The sequence below is a fragment of the Labrus mixtus genome, chromosome 18 (assembly GCF_963584025.1).
Source record: "Labrus mixtus chromosome 18, fLabMix1.1, whole genome shotgun sequence".
NCBI classification, from domain to species: domain Eukaryota; kingdom Metazoa; phylum Chordata; class Actinopteri; order Labriformes; family Labridae; genus Labrus; species Labrus mixtus.
Window position 1 is genome coordinate 17,587,179 of NC_083629.1, and position 22,894 is coordinate 17,610,072.

General features: G+C 41.6%; 1 protein-coding gene across 1 annotated transcript in view; it reads right to left on the bottom strand.

The window, feature by feature from the left end:
* Window positions 1–22,894, bottom strand: part of syne1b (spectrin repeat containing, nuclear envelope 1b) — a 70,376-nt gene that overhangs the window by 9,624 nt on the left and 37,858 nt on the right. The window contains exons 78-133 of the mRNA XM_061063316.1: window positions 22,548–22,885; window positions 22,304–22,448; window positions 21,989–22,207; window positions 21,619–21,887; window positions 21,251–21,416; window positions 21,002–21,157; window positions 20,707–20,859; window positions 20,405–20,587; window positions 20,141–20,278; window positions 19,780–19,965; window positions 19,500–19,622; window positions 19,200–19,382; window positions 18,701–18,844; window positions 18,276–18,464; window positions 17,871–18,011; window positions 17,447–17,560; window positions 17,177–17,338; window positions 16,416–16,610; window positions 16,153–16,323; window positions 14,998–15,189; window positions 14,580–14,711; window positions 14,182–14,282; window positions 13,905–14,058; window positions 13,650–13,778; window positions 13,398–13,553; window positions 12,875–13,084; window positions 12,464–12,565; window positions 12,235–12,354; window positions 11,919–12,119; window positions 11,604–11,777; window positions 11,090–11,221; window positions 10,782–10,978; window positions 10,562–10,694; window positions 9,251–9,433; window positions 8,921–9,070; window positions 8,493–8,669; window positions 8,252–8,407; window positions 7,981–8,136; window positions 7,670–7,840; window positions 7,322–7,455; window positions 6,950–7,154; window positions 6,448–6,630; window positions 6,192–6,338; window positions 5,935–6,089; window positions 5,586–5,733; window positions 5,415–5,509; window positions 4,694–4,928; window positions 4,228–4,422; window positions 3,901–4,026; window positions 3,500–3,655; window positions 2,535–2,693; window positions 1,943–2,109; window positions 1,666–1,828; window positions 776–963; window positions 497–647; window positions 209–391 (exon numbers count right to left, since the gene is read on the bottom strand). Of these exons, the coding sequence (XP_060919299.1) occupies window positions 209–391; window positions 497–647; window positions 776–963; window positions 1,666–1,828; window positions 1,943–2,109; window positions 2,535–2,693; window positions 3,500–3,655; window positions 3,901–4,026; window positions 4,228–4,422; window positions 4,694–4,928; window positions 5,415–5,509; window positions 5,586–5,733; window positions 5,935–6,089; window positions 6,192–6,338; window positions 6,448–6,630; window positions 6,950–7,154; window positions 7,322–7,455; window positions 7,670–7,840; window positions 7,981–8,136; window positions 8,252–8,407; window positions 8,493–8,669; window positions 8,921–9,070; window positions 9,251–9,433; window positions 10,562–10,694; window positions 10,782–10,978; window positions 11,090–11,221; window positions 11,604–11,777; window positions 11,919–12,119; window positions 12,235–12,354; window positions 12,464–12,565; window positions 12,875–13,084; window positions 13,398–13,553; window positions 13,650–13,778; window positions 13,905–14,058; window positions 14,182–14,282; window positions 14,580–14,711; window positions 14,998–15,189; window positions 16,153–16,323; window positions 16,416–16,610; window positions 17,177–17,338; window positions 17,447–17,560; window positions 17,871–18,011; window positions 18,276–18,464; window positions 18,701–18,844; window positions 19,200–19,382; window positions 19,500–19,622; window positions 19,780–19,965; window positions 20,141–20,278; window positions 20,405–20,587; window positions 20,707–20,859; window positions 21,002–21,157; window positions 21,251–21,416; window positions 21,619–21,887; window positions 21,989–22,207; window positions 22,304–22,448; window positions 22,548–22,885 (9,291 nt within the window). The remainder of the gene's footprint in view (window positions 1–208; window positions 392–496; window positions 648–775; window positions 964–1,665; window positions 1,829–1,942; window positions 2,110–2,534; window positions 2,694–3,499; window positions 3,656–3,900; window positions 4,027–4,227; window positions 4,423–4,693; window positions 4,929–5,414; window positions 5,510–5,585; window positions 5,734–5,934; window positions 6,090–6,191; window positions 6,339–6,447; window positions 6,631–6,949; window positions 7,155–7,321; window positions 7,456–7,669; window positions 7,841–7,980; window positions 8,137–8,251; window positions 8,408–8,492; window positions 8,670–8,920; window positions 9,071–9,250; window positions 9,434–10,561; window positions 10,695–10,781; window positions 10,979–11,089; window positions 11,222–11,603; window positions 11,778–11,918; window positions 12,120–12,234; window positions 12,355–12,463; window positions 12,566–12,874; window positions 13,085–13,397; window positions 13,554–13,649; window positions 13,779–13,904; window positions 14,059–14,181; window positions 14,283–14,579; window positions 14,712–14,997; window positions 15,190–16,152; window positions 16,324–16,415; window positions 16,611–17,176; window positions 17,339–17,446; window positions 17,561–17,870; window positions 18,012–18,275; window positions 18,465–18,700; window positions 18,845–19,199; window positions 19,383–19,499; window positions 19,623–19,779; window positions 19,966–20,140; window positions 20,279–20,404; window positions 20,588–20,706; window positions 20,860–21,001; window positions 21,158–21,250; window positions 21,417–21,618; window positions 21,888–21,988; window positions 22,208–22,303; window positions 22,449–22,547; window positions 22,886–22,894) is intronic.

Below are 22,894 nucleotides of genomic sequence, written 5' to 3' on the forward strand. Positions count from 1 at the left end.
AGATGGAATAGACACACTAGTGTTAGTATGGAATACACTAGACAAATGTGCAAGTGCTGTTTATGTCATTAAAATTTGTCCCAGTAGAGACTCCTCTGTGGCTTCACACAGTCAAACACACAGATGCTACAGTCAGAGAAGACACATGGAGAGACTGAAATATGTTTATATGAAATGATACAAATAATTAAGTCAGTAATGCATATACCTTAAGCCTGCGGAGGATTGATGCCACCCTCTTCTGCAGGTTGTCCCATCGCTGATTGGCATCGTGAGCCATCTCCCTCAGATGACAGGAAGAGTCAGTGCGGTTCTCTCTTGCCAGGCGGCGGTATTGCTTGTTGATTAACTCTAGCTGTGTTAGGCTTTCATGGACTTGCCTCTGGAAGGCCTAAAGAGACACATTATTTTACAAATAAGGTTATTATCAAAAGCGCTATTGTTTAGGTTAAGGAAAAAAAATGCCTGTGTAATGTCTGTTTTTTTAGCAATTTACCTCAAATTTCTTAAGTTCCTCCTTGGCTACAGTGTAAAGAACATCAGAGGAGTTGGGCAGGGCAGCAGTCTTTTCTGAAGTGGCCAGCCACTCCTCAAATCGTGCAAAGTCATCGAGAAATTTCTGCCATAAACGCCAAGTCTCCTCAATCCTAAGAGTGAGAGACATTAGTGCAAATGCCGCCAGGAAAGTATATGCTTTCACACACTTTAATAACAATATCCAGTTATTCACCAAGTTTTTCTGCGATTTTTGTTAATCCAAAATCTGACATCTTACTTGATTCTCCTTTCCATAGACAAGGCACATATGCTCCTCCAGCGGCGATCAAGGCTACGAGTTGCCTGCTGGATGGAGTCGCACTCTGCATCGGTGGCACAGGCATCACAGTCGTGCAGAAGCACCTCACAGAGGTTTAGTACAGACGCCACTCCTGTACTGTGTTTCTCTATATCACGCTGAAGCTCCTGAGTGGGGAGGGGGGAAAAAAAGTTATGATAAATGGTCTTCCACAAATAAAGAGTAATACACAGGAAGGATTTGAAAAAAGAAGAAAATTCTAAAATTGTTACGTGATTAAAGGCTTTATATGCGATTTTTCACACAAGTATATCCTCTGAAAATAACTGAGTAATGACTGTCTACAATGGGTGTAACAACCGAGTCCCACTGTCCGTGATGTTTTCAGAGTCTTCCGAGTCATAGTTTCAGTTTGTTTATATCTAACACATATGCTAACACAACAATGCACCGCAAGTTGTTTTGGTTTCATGCTGGTGCTCAAGGGCGACATCTGCTGGATCCAAAAATCTCATATAAAGCCTTTAAGCAGCTGTAACAGTACCGGTGATATTAACTCCTGGTCCTGACTGATTTGTAAATTATATGACATGAATATATAATATATGCAGGTCTGCATCTTCCTATTGGTTTTCTGTACAGAATCACACACATTTACACATATATACAGTAAATAAGTACTTCTCTACTGTGGGAAAAACAGGAAGTTGATAAAAAGAAGTATACAAGTACAGCTCTTTCCCAACATTTGGAGTTAACAACTAGTTCAACTTTTCTGTGTATATAGTGACATAACTGGCTTGTGTGATAAAACGTACATGAAATAATTGTAGTATATGTTTTATGAACTTTAAAGTAAATTATTTCACCTGCTGCAAATCGAGCTTCCTCTGAATCTCCTGGAAATCACAGGAGTCATAGGCTATGGGTTTGGACAACTCGGTCTCGATGTGAGCCAGCCAGGAGCGAAGGCTACTCATGTTCTTATCCAGCTGCTGCACGGCTACCAACGTTTCTCTCAACTTCTTCACTCTATGATATCAGAAAAATAAAACTCATTCAGTACAAGATAAGGGATGGAAATGGCATCGTATTGTGCTGGAATACATTATTAGACAATTTATGCCACTCAGGTTTGTTTTTCACCTGGCGCCGATGAGATCCAGCAGATGCTGCCAGCGGTCGCTCACTTTGGTGAGTTTTTGTTCAATTTCAGCTGCTTTGCTCTTGTGACTGGCTTTGGCCAGACGCTCTCCCAGCTGGTGCAGGTGCATCTTATTATCCTCAGCCACGGTGATCTCTTCCTGGTAGTCCTGACAGAAACGCAACCCAAAAAACATTAATTAAACATAAATTAGGAAATCTATACATAAATAACAGCATGAAAATGCAAGTCTGTGATGCAATAGTATGTGAAATAATTTAAACTGTTTGGGGCAAATAAATTAGAAGATGCAAAAGATAACTATCAGAGATCACAAAAAAGTTAAAAAGTTAAAAAACTTAAATCTATTTGATTCATGTCAAACTCCTTATTCCTCAGACACTCAATAGCAGCATTGTGTGATTTTAAATTACATAGTGGTGCATCATTGATGAAAGTACATGCAAGCGTTTTAAAATGGCACAGAGAAACCAAAAAAATGCATTTAAAAAAATCTTTCTGCAGTGATGCACAATTTTGACTAAATGTTACATACGTCTGAGCTGTTGGTGTAATCTCATGCATATTGTTTACCTTGCGGAGCTTCTCAATCATCTCTTCAATGCTGATATCTCCATTTTGGGACACCTTGCTCTCCATGTTGGTGAGCCACTCACAGAGCTCTTTGTACTTCTCGTTGAATACGGTCCACTCATTCAGCTTCTCACTCACCTGCTGCCTGCGCAGAGACAGCTGCAGAGGCACAGAACAAGTCTGTTAGACACATTGCAGTGCAAAGAGCATAAAAATCAATACATGTTAGATTTAACAAACTCAGGTTGGTTTCGAAAGAAGATTCAAAAGGAAGCAGAGATGACAGCACAATGACAGTTTCATTTGCATTCAGCAGCGACTGTGTGCTGTGTATTTCCTGTGTGTGTGTTTTATCTTCTCTACACAGGATGCAACTCAGACAAAATTTACCTTGAGGTTTTGCTCTGCACGCCAAACCAACTGATGCAGATAGTTACGTTTTTGTACTGAAATGCTTTTTTGAGTTACATTTTAGGAACACTGGACAAGGCTCCCACAGGTTACTGCAATACTAAGAAAAGTGGAACTCAAAAGAGGAAATACTTTTGATCTCTTTAAGTGTTTTGTTAAACTATACATTTGAACCCAGTGAAAACATTACCCTTCCTTGGGGTTAGATTGAGATTTATTTGCATTTCTATGTCTCAAACAAAGTCATATAAATATTCCATCTTTTATCTGGATTACGTTGGGTTGAAATTGATCTTGGTTTATTGATATTATAAAGAACAGTTTACAACAGGTCTTTGATTTTGTTTGACGGTAGCAATACAATTTGGTGTCTTAAGGAACTTCAGAAATGAGACCAGTGTATTGGATGGCCACATCTTTGAGTGTTACAAAAGCTTTATGGTTACCCATGTGTAACGCACCAGGGGAGTGGCTGTCCAGTCATTTTCCATAGTAGCTTGAACACAGTAAACAAAGGTAATGCAAAGGTTCAGGTTCTGTTTTGAGCCCTGTACCTGGTGGCAGATTTCATCCCACTGCCGATGAAGTAGCTCTATCCGCTCCTGCAGGACTGACAGGTCCTCAGCAGTGATGTAGCAAGACAGGGACTCCCTCAACACATTCAGATGGGCCAGATCCCCAGTCCAGCCGTCAAAAGTATTCTCCAGGTCCTGTTGAGACAAATTCAGCAGTTTTGACAGGACTTTTACCAACATCTTTTGACTAACATAAAATGTCACATTAATTTGTTTTGGGTCAGCTCAACAGTCAAAAAATCACACAACAACTGATTACAGCTTTACTTTTCTACATTAGATTCCCCATGTCGGACATCAGCCATGTGTGATCAATTTAATTAAATTTGAGTAAACCTTGCACATGATAAAATTACTGAAGAATACCAAGAGGCTCTTACGTTGCATCGCATTTGTTCAGTTTGCAGGTCCTCATGGTGATCAGGAAGAGGTTGACACAGCTGCCGCTTGAAGGCACGAAGCTTTTCCAGGGATCCACCAATACCTTTCTCACACCTCTCCCAGTCCTGTACATGACACAAACAGCCTCATCAGTTAAACAGAAAAGTAAAAACTTGTTTTTTTTGCATGTTTCTATTATTTCTTTTTCAGCATTCCTCATTCACACCACAAGTAAATTGGTGGCACTTGGCCAATCTTAAGAAGAAAAAAAGAACATCCTGCAGTTCTCTGTACTCCACAAGCTGCTACCAATTTGTCTGGGTTACCTTTAACAAGGTGGCAAGATCTTTCTTCTGTTCGTCCAGGCAGGTGTTGGCGTGCTTCCATCGGTCCTGAATGTCTGTAAGTTCTGCCTGCAGGGCCACCTCTGCCCGGCTATCAGCTGATAGGAGTAGTTGTCTGCCAGCCTCTACGGTCAGGATGTAGCTGCCCTGCTGGCGCTGCAGCACCTTCTCCTTCAGCTAAATCAGAAAAGCATTAGCACTTAGATAAAACAATTCTTGATTATCAAACTATAGACCTGTTAGCGTGCCCTATCCAACCAACAGGTGGTGTTTTTTTAATCAAGAACATGAGTCTGTATCACTTTCTTCAGCCTTTATACCCTCACTGCATCAGTCTCTGCTGTAACTTTACTTCAGTGTTTTTTTATGTTATTCCCTCTCTCTGTCCAGCAACATCTACTTAATATAAATCTGAGATTTAGACTCTGTAAGATTTTATTTCACAGACCTGGACAGCATCCAGCATGGAGCGAGCTTGTTGAAGCGGCACTGTAGTGCCAGTCTGAAGGGCTTCTGAAGGGTGGGAGACCTCCACCAGCCATTTACGCAGCTTCTCTGCCATTTCTCTGTAGCGCTGCCACTGCCGGATCAGACTGTCAATGATGCCCCGCCTCTGTTGAGCACGCCGCACTACGCCCTGCCACTGGTTACTCAAGAGAGCCAGCTTCAGGTTGAACTCATCTCTGTAAGATACGATAAAAAGTAAAGTACACAGTGCATAAAAAGATGAAAGATAATTACCCAAATGCCTGTCTAAACAGGTGTGTCTCTAATTGATTTTTGAAATCACTAACAGATTTCACAGAGTGCAAAGACATGGGCAAAGCATTCCAAAGTTTGGGAGTTATGGCCTGGAAAGCTCAATCACCACAGGTCTGCAGGTATGTATCAGGAACAGAGAGCAGCTGTAGTGTATTTTATCTAAGTTGCACGACAGGAATGAATGATTTCAGCTAGAAAATCTGGAGCCTGACTGCCAGCCTCAAATAATCAATGCGTGATGCAATGAAGGCGTGCATGAACATCTCAAATTTTGCAGTGGAAACTTGAGTTTCAGTTTACTTATATTCAGTAGAAAATTTAACTTTTGGTCATAAACAGACAGAAATAAATGAAGAAGATCAAGATGTATTGTATGAGGTATGGGATGTAATGACTGACAGACTTACCTGTCATCTACTTGACCCTGCTCCAACATCCTCTGTCCATCACTGATGATAGAGTGGAGGATCTGCTGCCGACTGAACATCTCTGCTTGGAATAACTGCAAGACAACACGGTGATGAATAATGATTCGTGCTTTAAAAAAAACTGCTCTTACATTAAACGGGGATTCTTACCTCATGAGCTTTTTGCTGCTCCATCAAACTCTGGTAGTTTCCAGAAATTTCCACAGCTAGATTCTCTTCAGTTTGGACCAAGAACTCCATCCATGTTTCACACTTCTCCAGGAAGGTCTGCTGCTGCAGCAGGAAAGACTGGAGTTTGCTGCAAGGACAAAAACACTAATTGAGCAAATCAAAGCACTTTAACTTTTTGAGTTATTGTGCCAATTATTTGAATTATGGTTTCAGGTTGGAAACATATATTGTAACATTGACTTTCAGAAATATACATACAGAATTGGATCACTCTTAGGTAAGGTTAACACTTTCTTTTTTCCCTTTGCTGTATCTTTATGTGGCATACCTAAATCTCTCTGTGGTCTGTGCTGAGGCTGTTGACCAACTCCTGTTCAGGTTCTGCATTCGCTTGATCTCTGAATCATTAAGAGGGAGCCGGTAACCAAGCTCATTAAGACGCTCGAGTTCTGGAGCCATACTGCTGAATTTCAGCATTAGTCTCTGTGAGAAAACAAAAGAAAATGTGAAATTTCCAATATCTGGACACTATGCAAAACTGATTTTTTTTTCAGATGACTAATGAAAGGAAAAAAAAAAAAAAACCTTGAGCTCCTCCATTCGATCCAGGATGACTGTCAGGTCGGTTGAGCCGTTGGGATCTTGCACCTTCAGAGCCTCCTCAGCTTCAACTATCCAGCACCCCAGAGAATCCAGCTGATCGTTAAAGGTTTCATAGTCTTGTACTCCGGTCTGAAGTGAAAGAGAAAACCCACAAATGTAAACCTCATTATTCAGACAAACTGGCTGATGAAAGGTGGCGTTGTAGTCAAAACTATTTGTCATAAGTCTGTTGCTCTACCTGCAGGGTGGTGAGCTGTCTGTTAAGGGCCTGTTCCACAGCAGAGAGTCGTTGGGAGAGAGAAAGGTGATCTGACTGAATGGCTGAGGCAGCTGATGTGTCCACCTGCTGCTTCAGCTGGTCTCCCAGTTCCTGAAGAACCTGCAAGGAGGCCTGCACAGGAGCCTGAGACCGGAGCACCTCCTGAGACAAAAAGTATCCATTACATTAAGAGTAAAATGTATTTTAGCATTCTTAGCACACACAAACAAATGTAAAAATCAACAAAATCCTACATGGAAAATGCGAGGACAAGTTTTCAACATTTTTAAAACTTTCACTAAACAACATCACAACTCATCGAAACTCTTCAGTGCAATGATGTTGCATCAACAAAGTTATATAACTAACTCATATTTGTCTTTCATAAAATACTCTTAAAAGACATTCATGAAGTCATAGAGTGAACAGCTGATTAGAATTAATGACACATCAACAGTGATAAAGCTGTGGCTTCACTCACGCTGCATTCTTGGATCCAGTCTGACACTTCTTCGTCAGCGATGTCCTTGCTGCAGGCAAGCTTGAGCAGCTGATCTGCTTTTTCCTCCTGCAGCAGGATGCTGCTGCAGCTCTGCTCATAAAGCTCTTTGTAACGCTGCCACAGCTGAAGAAGGGCTTTGCTGCTTCTCAGACGCTCTGCAATCTCTTCAAGTAAGCCAGTCCATCTAAGTGCAAATATGAAATGGATCAATGTAAATGATAATGATTTCAAACATTGATGGTAATGCTGGTGTCTTGCCTTTACAGCTGAAATGCTACGCAATAAATAAAGAATTCTCTTTAAATAGGCGAAAGATTTAAAAAAAAAAAGGTTTGAGTTAATAAATATCACCTTGCATTGACATCCTTAAGAGCATTGTTGAGAGAGTCTGACACTGAAGGGTGGCACTCCTTCAGCAGTTGGTGTGTCACAGCACCAAACTTCCTCAGACTGCTCTCCTGTTTCTCCAGTTCCTCCTGCAGATCCTTCACAGATGAGATACAGTGTTTAATTCTCAAATAATGGGAAACAGTGTATACAACCCATTTTAAAGAATGCTACTGAAATATAAACATTAATATCAATACTGTATGGTTTTGGCATATAAACTAATGCAATCAGTGTAAATAAATATTTCTGGATGACAACAAAAAAAATTGGAGGTTAAGAAATAGTAGATTCCCCTTTATGTAGCATTACCTGGAGACTCTGCACCTGCAGCTGAACAGCCTCCAGAGAGCCAGTGAGGAGGCGGAAACGAGATACAGAGTACCTTCCCTCCATCAGGTGGCCATTGATCTCTTCTGAAGCCTTCTTGTATAGACTCCACTGATCCAGCACTGACTTCAGGCTGATCTTTAGTTGCCCTATCTATTGAGGAGTGAATAAAAACCACACAGTGACATGCTGTACATGTTAAACATCAAATAGAACAGGAGACAGCAGAGTAAAGCAGAATATATGGATGTAAAAGAAGAAGAATCAAAAACACAGAGAACACAGGAGCTTACCAAGTGGTCCAGGTTAGCCCAGGTGTGATTGACACCCTGGAGGGTCTCCATGACGATAGCACAGGCCTCATCGGTCTTGTTCTGGACAAGGGCACAACCCTGCTCCTCTACTCTCTCTAGCTCTTTCTCTTTCTCCTTCACCAACTCTTCCATTTCCTGAAATTCAATTTTCACATGATCAGTGAAACATCGACCTAAAATATGTGATGCATGTCAGGGTATATAATTTGTTCAAATAAATAAGTGTTTGCTCATTAAGAGAGGTCTATACCTGACAGTCTTTGAGAGCATTCTGCACAGATGTCAAATCCTCTATCCGAGGTTTCCTCTTTAATCTATCCTCTTGTGTTCCCATCCAGGACTTCAGGGCCTGAACGCTGCTCTCATACTCCAACCACATCCCCAAAAGGCTTTCCAGGAACTGAATCTGCAAGTAGATCAAATGATCTCAATTTAGAGCCTGATTTTGCATCATAAACTAACATAAATCATATCTAGGCTTATGTCCTCACCCTCTCATTGATACGGCCTAGTAGTATCTGCCAGCGTCGGTTCATGGCTCCGAGACGCTCAGCAAAGTCTGTTTTATCACTGCGCTTGCTTTCCACGTCCTGACCACTGATCTGCAACACCGACTGGTTGACAAAGTCCACAGTCAGCTGCTTACAGCTTAAATCTACTCTGAAGCCCTGAAATGGAGAAAAACAGCAGTTTAACAATGAGATGAGGAGTCATATCAATCATAGGGGTGGCTCAGCTTTTCTTAGGTGGGTTAGGGTAAACATGCCCAATCTTTTTCAATCTTGAAATACTGCAGATAACATACAAAAATGTATGTTTGTAGTTTTCACATATTGCCCTTATATAAAATATTCACAGGTTTTCTAAACTATGTCAAATTTACCATGAATCTCTCAAATCTGTACGCTAACACTATTACCTTGTACTTTTGCAAGTAGTCCTGAATGACATTTGACCCCACTGAACTCTTGAGGTTTTCTTCATCCTCCTCGATGACGTTCTCCATCAGTGCTATCCAGTTGAACAGCTCAGAAATGGCATGACGTGAGGCCAGCTTCTCCATTTGGATCTAAGAAGAAATTAAACAATTAGACCACACTATCAAACAACCAGGAAAAAAAAACACATGCTGTAAATTTAAGGGCAACACTGTGAAAAATGTCTGCATACAAGAGAAGCAACAGAAAAGACTAATCCTATTAACCCTGGAGAAGATAAGCCTGTTCAGGCTGAATGCATGTGACGATACCTGATGTAGCTTCTCCTGGACCACTGGGATGCGTGTGAGCAGCTCAGTCCACTGCGTGTCTATGCGTGCCAGGTCGGACCTCAGCACTACAGTGTCCACCTTCTTCAGACGCAGCAGCTGGTTCCCCTCGGTTACCACTGAGCTCTTCAGGCTTGACTTGCTTTCAACTTCTTTTGAAAACTCCTGATACACAAAGGGACAGAAGGTTTCAGCATACATGTAATAAAAGGTACGATTCTACATGCAGATCAGTTTGCAGATGACACACTGATCATATATTGTCAGAGTGCTCACGTCAGTCAGCAGTCTCCCTCATTCTATGAAAATATTAATCAAAGGTTTGATCAATGAACAAAAACTGATTCGTCAAGTTGGTTGAAATTGAAATCTAATTGATGACCCTCAACGTTATAGTGATTTTAATGACAGGGATGCTGAAACAACATTGATCTATAGTTGTTCTGGATATAATTGTTGTGGTGAGTTGCGGGTCTCCTCTCTCTTTGACATAGGCTTTACTAACCTGGAAGTTAAGATCCCCTCCAGTAACAAGCAGTAGCCTAATATAGATGCATCGCAGGGTCGCAAAAGTTATGATGGCATGATTTCACATTATTTGCATCACTGTCACGGTTTTTCTCCGTTTTATGTCTACATGCTCAGGCACAACAGACGACAGCTTTGGCAGTGTCTGAAGTTGCCTTTGTCCAGGGTGATGAAGAAATGTCTCCGCCCAGCACCAAACTGTCTGGATGAGACACCAGACAGCCAGAAGAATATGATTAAACTATAGGCCTTTTCTTGTTGAAATTACCCCCAAAATGTTTTTAACTTGTGTAAAGTTGTATGCTGTTCTTTTATCATTAGATAATGCGAAATGTTTTAATAATATAGGACTATTATTGTATCATATGTATCCTGGGTTTATGGATGGTTAAGGTTGCATTTTTAAACAATATTTACGGCTTTATCAATAATCAGGATACATATGATACAATAATAGCCCTATATCATTAAAATATTGCACATTATTATTAGGGCCCGAGCACCGACCTCGGAGTGAGGACCCTATTGAAACTTAAGGAGTTATTATTCTCCCTCGCCACAATGAATCGCTTATTTGGGGGCTTTAACGTGCACTCCCCAAACTTCAGCCTCACGTGAAATTTACGTATGAAAGTGGTTCAGTGCATGGCCATCGCCAAAGGCTCCACATCGCCCCCAAACGTCACTCAGGGTACTGTGGTTAACCTACATGCACGAAAACAGTAAAAAAAAAAATCAAAAGAAAAATATAAAGAGTGGCCTCACAAGAAAAGCAGAAAGATGGTCTCTGACAGTGTCCAGGTCCTGTGGGACTAAAACCGCCTGCGTGTTCCAAAACTCCAGACGCTCCAGAGCAGACTGCAGCCACTGGCTAAGCTCTGCACACTCCCTCTGATACCTATAGAGAAAAAACACAATTCCATCAGTGAATCTTCTGTATTAATGGTTAAAAAACTTTTTTTTAGAAGCCTGTTGTGTTATTGACCTGGTCCAGTGTCTTAGGATTGCCTCCAGGCGCTGCAGCTCCTTGTTGATCTTTGCGGTGTTGTTTAGCCAGTGTTCACCCAGCAGAGCGAGTTGGTTCTCCAGAGCAGGACAGCAAACTGACAGTAGGAGATGTTTGCCCTCATCCAGCACCTGGTAGAGCTTGTGCTGATGCTCTGTCAGTCTTCCTTTTAAGCCCTTTACAGATAATAAACAAGGAGTAGATCAATTATTTAACCTTAGAAGAGTGAGAGGTAATCCAGGATTTCAATGTCATGGACAAATATCTGCACTGTTGTGACTCCATACCTGATACAACGAGATTCTATCCATGAGCTTTTCCTCAGTCTCTTCCACCAGGCCAACTGTTGGAATATTTCCTTCAACTGCTTCTAGATGGCGATTCAGACTTTGGTAGTCCTGCACCAAGCGGAACCAAGTCTGCAAAACAAAATAACTTAAAATCATGTTCATTTTCTGAGCTAAAAGGCAGTTTAAACTAAACTACTGTTCCCCTTAATATAGACAGCAATGTAAGAAGAAAATGATTTTGTTCCTGTTTGTGAAGTATTTAAATATTATAACACTTAATACTGCAGTGTTCTTCAATAATGTTCAGACATCAAGCTTTCTAACACATTGTCCATAAACTGAGCTTCATGCAGAATTCACTCCAGAAATAGTTCCCAGTTCATAACTATCTATTCCTTGGAAACATAACCAGACAGTAAACTACTTTTATCACTGTGAAGCACTGAAAGTACATACTGGACTGACACAGTTATTCAAATTGTGTAAATAGAAAAAGTATTTTCTATTTCACCTCCAGGATACACTCCAGCTCCACTCCTTTGCTGTGTGCCTCTTTGAGGACACTCTGAGCCTCAGCTAGAGTCTCCTCCAGGGCCTGACTCTCTTTCGGAAGCATCAGAGCACTAATTTTTCTGAAGTACGTCTCTGTTAGAATCATGTGGGACTCCAGACCCTGGAAGAACTCCTGGAAAAAAAAAACAATCAGCCATAAACACAAACCCATGAGTATTTATTTTCCATCTCCAGCATTAATTCCTTTTTGCACAATGTCCATTATACAGCTTCCTGAAGTCTGTCTAGCTTACAAGAGTTTAGTTGACCGCACCTTATGTTTGTCGAGGTGATTCTGGACTTCATCAACAGAGCTGGCAATGATCCTCTGATCGGCAGCCATCTTGTCTTTAGCTGTGTCCACCAGGTCGGTCAGGTCCTGCAGAGCTCGCTCGTACTGCTCCTTCAGAGCCATGTTCTGGTTCAGGCCACTGCGCCGGGATCCCACCGTCATCACCAGCTCCTCATAGGAATCCTGGATATACACAGAAAAATATGTGTTTCTCTTTTGTTTTGCTAAAATCATTCCTTCAATAACAACTGCTTATCGTTTGATATTTGAAGTGAGAGCTATAAGGGAGGTCATTTACCTGGAGTTTTAGTATTTTGTTTGTTGATATCTGATCCGTCTGTAGTGCTGTTCCTCTGGTTTTGAGCTCTGTTATCCTTTGTTCGAAGTCTTTCAGGCTCTCCTCTGCACTCGCTATTACCTAAGAGAAATTAGATACACAATCATATTTTGTTCTCTGAGAGCGATGATGGAAGACAGGCAGGGTAAGTATGTATGTATGTGCATACATGTCACAGTCAAAGCCTTACCTCAAGTTGTTTTGAGGCTGGTCTATCCATTGTTCCAGCTAAGGCCTGTAGGATCTGGCACTTGGTCTCAATTAAAGCAGTTTGAAGAAGTTGCAATTCAGTCTGAATTGGAAAAGACAACATTTCAGAACATTAATATCAAGTTTTATTGATAGATGAAAGATATAATACTGGATAAACTGCGTATGGTTATACAGACGTTTCCCATTCATGTGCTGTGCAGCTGGGATCAGTTCAGTTAACAATGATTTAACATATTACAAAAAAAATCCTAAAAAAAAATCCAGGGCAGTTATTAGAGATGCAAATCACTCTGTATAAGTCATTGTTTTTGTTTCATAGCAGACATCTGTCAGATAAACAAAACATGAAGTCCCATGATAATCAACAAATGCAAAATATTGTGCAAACCTGATAGGCAGTGAGCTCGTGTGTTCTGGTCCTCATGTGGTCACAGCGTTGCCCCAGAGCACAACCCAGAGCTCCTAATCTCTCTTTCAGGCAGTCCAGGTTGTCCTCTAGCAGCGCTCGCTCATCTTGTCTCAACCCTGAAGACCCGGCTAGCAGAGCCTGGCTGAGCTTCACGTCCTCTGTGACATGCCTCACATCATTCTCTAAGGTCTGGAGGAAAGTCGAGAATATACTCAGCTTTCAATTATATGCAAAGAGTAGAAGAACAGCAACTCTGGTTGTTCATTTTGAACAACCATCCTAATGGGAATGACTAATTTATCGTTGTATGTTGACTGTTATTTCCCATCCCACATTTGTATTTGTAAACTTAAGACACAAACTGAATCTGCAAATAACTTCTTACATACTGTATATTTGTTGTAATAAAACGCACTTGTTGACAGTTGAATAACTCCTCGCTTGTGGGTATCAACAGATTTATAATAAAATAATGAAGAAGCTGCAAAAATAAATATTGTACCTCCTGCTTTTGTAGCTGGGTCTCGGTGTTTTCAGCGAGCAGCACTGAGCCAGAGAAGACATTGTTCTCCACACCATCCAGCCAAGAGGAGGTGGATGACACAGCTGCGTAGAGCTGCTGTTCCATCTGCGGCACCTGTGTCTCACCACCACCGGGCTACGTATACACAAGACAGTTGCAAAAATTCTTTGAAACTTGTTGAACTACATATTTAAATGTTGTAATGTAATAATGTTATAGAAATAGTCCAACCTGAGCGGTAATGTCCTCTACTGTTTGTCTGAAGCTATCATACAGAGTCTTCAGGGAGGATTTGTCAGCCTGTGTTTCTTCTTTATACAGTGATCCCGCTGTTGTCACACGAGATGTTCTGGAATATACCTGCAAGATCCCCACCAAAAACAGACAGTCCTTGGCTTTATAAATTGACAACAACTTTAACGTTATCAAAATGCTTTGCTTGTTGTATTATTCTACGCTAACAATAACACTACAACATTGTTTTACCGGCTGTTTGTGGTCCTGCTCAAGGGTTTTCTGGAGGAGCTGCAGTTTGGTTTTAAGATCCAGTCTCAGGCTCTCCCATCTCTGCCTCATCTGCTCTTGAGCAGCCTGAGATTCTCTCTCAGCAAAAGATGCTGGTGAAAATGGTTCTGTTGAACTGTAAAGTGACCAACACATGAAGTGATTACTGATAAATTTACCTGCCAAAGGAATCACTACATACATCAGCATGACATTTTTTTAATTGATTTCATGTATGGTTTTATAATATGTAAAGTACCTGGCACTGCTTGGGGAGGCCTGCTGGATGAGGATCTCCTCTCCTCTGCTGGCAACTGACTGGAGCAACTTTTTTTGCTCTGCAAGCTGCTCCTCCAGTTCCTAAAACACACATTTAGATTTGAGTTTGTATATTATATAATTCATTAATTTTGAACACAGCTTTAAAGGGTAACTTCTTTTTTAAGAAGATTGTGTTAGAACTTGGTTTTAACAGTATGAAGGAAGAACTATAACTTTCTAATGCAAAGATGATACATTATGTGATATTTTACTTAAGTAGATCAAAAACTAACAAAAACAAATCACTTACAAACAACAATTTTAGCCAGTATCTAATATTCACATTCAGAAGACAGACTACAGAAAAGGAACTAAAAATGTGTTTAATTAAAATACCCTCTGTCTCTGCAGGCTGTCCTGGTGCTGTTGGGACCGTGTAGTCCGAGCCTGGGCCAGCCAGTCCTGCACACTGGGACTCTGAGACAGGCTGGAGTCTGATTCACTGTCCTCCTGGTCCTGCAATGAGCCCTATTGGACCAGACAATGTTTAACTAAACATTAACGGGACCCATGTTCACAAGGCGAAAGGATCATCACACTCATTCACTCAGTATATCATGGTATAATAAATGCACCAGTTCAGGTATGAAACTATTGTCCAGGCTAAATTTAGAAACATGTTTGAGTTATGAACATGCCTTTCTCTACATTGTGTGAAATATTCCTACAGTGGGGTCTGAATCCAATAGCTTACAGTTCAGATAATAGTTTGATAATTCATGTACACACATTGGTGTATGTCATGCAGTCTTACCTGGATATTAATCTGTTTGTCTTGTAGCATCCTCTGCAGCTCCAACAGGCCACCTTTCAGTGTGCGTAACTTCCGGGCCAGCTGTTCCGCTTCCTGTCTGGTCTCTGTCCTTCCCTCCAGCAGCAGGTTCTCACTGTGCATGGACAGCTCTGACAGGGCCAGCACCTTCTCTTCAATCTCCAGGAGCATGTTCTGCAGAAGCAGGAGGATAGAGGCCAGCTCAAACATGGTGTCTCACCTCGGACAGCGGCTCTGGAATAAACCAGGGTCTGGCTGAAGCCCCTTACACCTACAGTCTGTCCCAGCAGAAGGGCAGGCAGAGATCTACCTCTGCTTTCATCCTTGGCCCACCTCTCCGGCCTCGCCTCCTGTGCAACATATTACCGCTAATCCTTCATGCTCCATGCCCTGCAGCAAACATGCTAACGCTGAAATTAAATAGCAATTTTTCTGTGAAGAACACCATCCTTAGTCCAGAACAGCAAAAAATGCCCATCAATGAATGTTGATTTGATGTTTGAAGAAACTTCTGTTGTCCACTAGTCTGTGAACGATGTCTTCGGCTCTTTTTTCTAAGGCAGAGAGTAACTCCCTCCCTACCTTCCCAACTGGTCTTTAGGATTCCCCTACTTGGATATTCTAGCAGCTTTGTCACCAACACCAATCCAAGCAGCGGGATCTATTAATCGTCTGAAAGCCACTACCCCTGACTTCCCCGCCCTTTTCCGCTAACAGGCCCCAGTCACACAGCGGCATCTGCATAATCTGCTTAAGTCTAGTATTTCAGTCGCTTAGGAGCCCAGCCTCTTGAATGCCCCTCTAACGCCTCTAATGCTCTTGTTTACCCTCTGAAGGGTTCCTGCCCCCCCCTGGGATGATCCATATATGATTAGGGAAACAAAATATTTAAGTGTAAGATGGATGTTCATAATACCCAGGAAAAACTGCATTAGTGTGCTAGTTATCAGAAATAATATCTGAATGTCAAATAAACAATAGTCCAGGACACAGAACCACCACACCTCCTTATTTGGACTGCATTTTATTGTTAGATTTTCTTTTTCTTGATAATAAATTCAATTTATATCAGAAAACAAATCGCTATTACTAGGATTGCATCTACTGCTCAGACTGAACAGCAGGGGGAGCTCTTACCTGACATTCAGACAGCTGATCCTCCATATCTGTCTCCTCTGGAGGTTCAAGGATGGAGGTTACAGCACCACGCTTTCTGATCAACCACTGCTCCATCTCATCTGCTCTGGATTGATGGAGCTGTATGGCCTGCTCCTGACGTTCAACCTCCAGACGGTCATAAACGCGCTCCTGGGGCACAACAATTCACTAGTTAATCATCATTATTTCTCCATGTAGTTATACAGTAAAACTCAACCTTTCCCAAACTTTACAAAAACTACCTCCAACACTTGCTGTTTCCCTGAGGCCTTCATGTGGATGGTGGCCATCCTCTCGGCTAACACGGCAAGGGAGGAATGCATGGCCAACTGGTCAGCCATGTCTGAGTCCACGGCCTCTGAGGCCAGATCTTCTGTGAAGCTCGTCTGCAGACTGTTTATATCCTCCTGTGCACTCTGAATCTCTTCTACAAGTCCCTGGAGATGACAACATTGGAAATATGTTGCTTATTGCACATTTACTGAGTATTTTTATTCCTATATTGGTCAAAGGGAAATATTACTTAATGCGTTTGTAGAAACTGCTACTGTTTACTGTTGCTGCAGCCTAAGTTTAACACCAACCGTCAGTACTTTCACGCATGTCTTTCCCCACTCTCTCACCCAAGCATCCTACTCGATCCACTGTCCTTGTTTGTAATAAAGGCATAAAAGCTCTAACCCAAAATGAAAAAAGTAGTAGTTGATATCATGAAAGGAGGAGTCATAATTCCCATTTCAATCCTCTTCAGCAAACCAAAGTGTTTTAACATTGCTGTTATGTGGAGACAAGGAAGGTTTTACTGTCTGCAGAATTATAAATGCAAAGTGACCCAGAAATTTTCAACAGACCCTCATTATTTGTAAATATTATTTCTATATTTGACAAATATATTTGCAACAAGGTATTAATGTTATTTAAGAAATAACTCCTACCAAGTTCATTTGAAAGCTATCTCTCCATCTAACTATTCAAAACCCTCTATCATACCGTAATGACTCACCTCATGTGTCTTAATGTGGCTATCTGGGCTTTTATCCGCCTCAAGAGGCTCACTCAGTTTGGCTTCAAGAGCCTCCATTTTGGAAGAGATCGACTGGAGTGAGCCTTGGTAATGTTGTTGCTTTTCCAGAGCTTCATACAGAGACCTCTGCTTCTCGCTGATCTGTTGGAAGAACAAAAGGACAATTTAAAAGTGCTTAGCTTTAAAACATAATTCGATTCACTGAGAATCAATAGACCATGAAGTAGATGCCTTGTATTTTTTCCATACCACGTTCTTTAATGTCTCCCATGAGCGCTGCAAGTCATCTAAGTTGGCCACAGACTCAAATGTTGGGTCATATAATTCTTGGATGGGAGCTCTTGTAAGTGTCCCTCTTCCCATCTAAAACAACATAACAGAGACATCAGTAGTTAGGGCAAATTAGTCCCTTATTAAATGGATGGCAAAGACAAAAACATTTATTGTTAACCATGATTGGATGTGCAGAAAAATAATTCCGCCCCTTGGTTTGTTATTGCCTGTTTCACTTATTCTTTGACAGTGTTTTTTTTTTCAATTGACAGTTTACTCACAAACAGAAGAATTAGAGAAACATTAATAAAACATATATAGACTAGACAAAAAGCAGAATTTGCAGAATTATGTGCTGCAAAACAAGGATGAATGGCTTATCAAAAGATAAAGTAGATACCTTGGTTACAGTGGCCTCAGTGTAAGTGATGGGAGATGGAGAGCGACAGACAAGAGGAGAAGAAATCTCACTGTTTGTGCCCTCCTCCCCAGACTCCTCAGATACAGGAGAGAGGAGGGTGTGACAGCGGCCAGCAGTCATCTGAGATGCCATGCAGGAAATATTAACAGAAGAGCAGACGTTTAAGATGGATTGGGAAAGGTGAATCATCGGTTGTTGTTTCTCTCTAACATGGCACAATGCAGCTTATTAAAAAACAACCTTATAACAAAAGTAGTTCCATTGGTAAAGTAGAATAACATATTTTAAGCCAGGAATAGCAGAATGCATCAAGAATGAGTCATCCCAAACAGTGCACACAACTTTGTCAGCAACACAAATGTATAAGGTATCATGTTCTCTAACCATGACAGCCTGTGCTGAAGATTTCTTGGATTTCTCGTCATCCATCTCGTGCAACCCTTCAGGCAGTCCTTCCACATCAGTCACTGTCAGCAGCATGGTGGCATGTTTGGCTTTTACTGCCAGCATCTTGCATTTTGAGTTTAGTGAGGCGATCTGCTCCTGGTAACCTTTGATCTTCTGGGCTAGTTCCTATTGAAAAACAACAACAATCTCAACTTGTTATGCAGTTATGAGGAAATTCTGCAAATTAAACACTGCAATACAGACACAATCTGTATAAGTTCTTTTTGTGTGTGTTTATAAACACATTCAAGCATGTCATTCTTTTTTTTAATTGTTTTGGGGGCGTTTTTGCCTTCAATTGACAGTGGAAGCTGAAGCGAGAAAGTAAAGGTAGGCAAAGTCAGAGAATTAATATATTGTACTTCATGGTGGAGGATCTGGGCCTGCAGCTCCTGGATGTTGTTTGAGGGGATCGGTCGGTCCTGGATGACACGGTGTGCTTCCTCTATTAGCCCCTGGAGCTCTTTCACTTCCTGTTCATATTGCTCATGCTGCACCACTGCCTCCTGTATAATAAAAAATAAATAGATTTTTGTAGGAAGAACATTTTAAACATCAGAATGGAAAATAGCCGTGTATTTAAAGAGTACACCATTTTTTTAACTGCAGGTGACCTTTTTAACCTGTAATGTAGAACGAAATTGCCATCACAAAAAATCCCCTGAAATATTTAGTGTATTGCTTTTTGGCTTGGCTTGTGGCCTCAAAATCATCCATCTTTAAAGGTTTAAATACCATTATTTAGACTCAAGTTGAAGGCCATGTCTTACTACAGAACCCATCAATTGCAAAGTGTGTTATATTGAGAAATGACAACTACATAACATTACTGTGCTGCAGTAATAGTGCCCCCTAATGTACCTGCAGGATGTTGCATTGCTGAATGGCAACATGCTGCAGCTGACTGGCTTCCTGCTGCAGACGCAGCGCTGTGCGACAGATGGCGAGGTTGGGCATCACCTCCTCTGGGACCTGCAGTGCACTCTGACAGAGCTGCACTGCCTGCACCTGCTGCTTGAAGCTCTCCATGTCAGCCAACAGACGCTGTGAAAACAGGGGAAGTTTACATTGTGTGGAACTACAGTGTGCAAAGTAAGCATCCGAAGTGCTTTAAGTAAAATAACAGGCCGTGTGATTATCATTTCAAGGTGGTGGGGATACCTGTCTCTGAGCCAGCTGTTCTTTGAGACTCTGGCGTGATAACTCTGGGGAAGTCAGGGTGGCTTGGACTTGCTCTAGAGCAACATGTAGAGCCTTAACTTCGTACTCAAGGGCCTCCATACTCTGAGGATGTGATCAGTGACACAGAGTATTCAATACAAGCTATTCGTAAAAAGTACTCAAACTAAATCAGCTGTGGGTGAAATTTACTAAATACAAGTAAGGAAAGCATCCATTGATGTTACAAAGTAATAAAATTGATAAGATGTGTTTTCTTTACCTTATTTGCATCCTCTAAGCTCTGAAGCCGTGTCTTGATTATCTGCTGAAGCTCCTCAGTGTGTCGACTGAGTTCACAAACCTGTTGGCTCATAGACTCAACCTGCAGCACCTCCGACAGGAGATCTACTTTCTCTGCCATTGATTCCAGGTCTCCATGGAGCTCGCGAGACTCACGCAAGACAGCCTAAGTACAGGACAAAAGGACAGTGAATGAATGGCATTTATGGTGTGATGTTCTGATGGGTTTATTCCCTTCATAATATGGTGAAAGGTAGTTATACTTCCTAAAAAGCCAACAATTCTGTAGTTGAATATCACATATGAACCCATAAGGATGTACGCTTTGACCCCCACCTCACCTGGTACATTCGTATCTGCTCCTGAAGATGAACAGAGGAGTTCCAGATGATGTTTGCTCTCACCAGGCTTTTGGCTCTCTCTGACCACCTCACAATGAAGTCTAGCATCTCATTATACTCATCCAAATAACAGACAGCCTGAGGAGGCAAGACAAAAAAAAAGTATTCTTACCTATGTAATCATTGTACTACGTAATGCTTCATACTGTAGCATACTTTTTTTTCACATGAGCACAACAACTGTAATGTTAATAGGACACAAACCTTTTTGAGCCAGTTGTTCCTGCAGTCTGCTAGCCGTGTTGTGTGATGATGCATCTCTGATAGCTTGCTTATGGCGTCACCAAGCTGTTTTGCAAGCAGGGGATTCCTGCGGCCAAACTCTTGCACTGCAGCATCCAGTTCTGAGAGGGTGCGACCACAACAGTCCAAGTCCTCGGCCAGGCTCTGATAAGATATATAAAACATGTAGAATTTTTCGGACAACTTTTGATGGTACCGAATGATTTAAAAAAAAAAAACCTATATTCTTAATTAAACAGTCAGAAAAAAAAAAGTTTACTCACCTTGACTTCTTCTTTGGCATGATCAACATCAGGAGATTTTTCCTTGAATTTAGCTGATATTGCTTTGAGCTTCTCAGAGATGTCATGGATTCTAGTGCTGAAGTTCTCTTTTATTTCTCTGGTTCTTTGAATTTCTCTCTCTTTTGAAAGAACCTGGAACATATAAAGAAACGACAAATGCCACATAACAAAATTATTAACATACTGCAGGTGTTCTCTGGTTTAAACTACAAAAGCAAATGGGGGGGGCATAAAGTTCTTTTTTAAATTGAAAGGTTTTAAAATGATACAGAACCTGATCCTCAATGGCACCCAATGCAAGGGAAACCTCGGCCAGCTGCATGGAGATTTCAGAGGGCAGAATGGTGTAGAGGTCCAGATATTTGCTCTGTTGCTGCTCTGCTAATTTATCCACATTCTGACGATAAGTGACCACATCCTCATGAACAACCTACACACAACAAATCGAGGAGCAATGTAACTTTTCTCAGAAATACTCATTCCAATAGAATTAGGGTTGGGCAGTCAAAGTTTCTTATTGTACCTCAAGTTCCTGCAGCAAGGAATCAATGTCTGGAGTGGGATTGAGAAAAAGCTCCCTGGTTTCCTGAATCCAGGCTTTGACGACACTAAGTTCTTTCTCCACCTCCTCTCTGTCCCTCAGTTCTTGAGCTGCTTGAGCCCGCTTGGTCCTGGACTGTGTCAGGAGGCTGAAAGTCAAAGGTAAAAAAGACTTCACTGCAATTCTGTAAGACAGATCACTTAAGATCTAAATGTGAGAAATGTAATTTACTTTGATTCAGACTATTTGTTAAAAAAAAATATCCATTAAAGCAACACCACTGATTCGACACAAATTAAAAACAGATGCCTTTGTTGAAAGCAACAGTTCTGAAGGTTTATCTTCTCTACCTTTCCATTTGGTCTTGTACAACTCTGATCTCCTTCAGGCTGGGCAGCTCATCCTGCTCATTTGTCGGTGAAGGCACCTCCACATCATGCAGAAGGCTGAGAGCATACTGGCGCAGCAGTGTGAGGGCAGTGAGCTCTCTCTCCAGGTCTTGGCTAAGCAGGTCATGCTGGTCCAAGAGTGACTGCAGGGTGGCTTTAGAAGCCTTTTCAACAGCGCTGTCTGGAAAACGACTTTGGAGCTCATCAGCGACTGCTCTCACCTTCACCATCTAAACAAAATTAAAATTAAAGTTATATATAAAAAAAACAATAAGAAAATATAAAAATATTTGCATTTCAATTTAAAAATGCGAATCTTCTGTCTGTTTACCTTCTCTCTAAAAGTTCTCCATTCCTGTGCTGTGTCCTCCAGCACCCTCTCCTGTCCCCGGGCTACGCTTCGTAGCCGTGTCCAGCGCTGCCACACGGTGGTCATGGAGCGACTGATGGTGGCCTTACTGGCATCACTCCCCACCAGCTCCAGCTGGGCAGCTTGCTCCTCAAGACCACTCAGCTTCTCTTGGAAGCCATTGACCAGAGATACAAGGGACTGAAAAATCAAGAGAAAAAATAATGAATGAAGTCTTTACTATTCATAGAAGTACTGACCATTGTATTGAATAGACTTTGTTTAGGCCCATCATACCCGATGACTGCAAAGCTTATCTTCAGCTTCTTGGCCTGTGCCAGCCTTTGCAGTGGAAAATTCAGTCAGCTTCTTTTCAGCCTCATTCATGAGCTCAATGACAGTCTGCCTAGCTTCCTGGTATGTCTTCCACTGATCCACACAGCTAAGAAAACAGATTATATTAGATTAATTGTTCTTATTAAAACATTTCCTGTATTGTCACTTTGATGATTAGTGTACCATCACTTTTTGTTTTCATTACCTGTAAAGGACATCATGGTGACACTGGAGCTGATCTCGGACCTCCATACCTCTCTGCTTTGCGGACTCTACACTCACACTGAGCTGCTCTTTAGCTGTGGGGTTGACCAGGTTCTCAAGCGAAGGCAGCAGGGCCTGCAGCTCCTCCAGGTGGATAAGAAACTCCTGCTCCGTGGCCATGATGTCCCCCTGCTGCCTGAGACACTCCTCATAGTTCTCCACGTCCACACCCAGGCTTGCTTGCTGCAGGAAGGACACGGCATCCTCCAGCCATTCACAGGCTGACTGCATCCTGAAGTGGTACTTCTGGCACAACACCAGGGCATCCTCCAGGGTTATCTTTACACA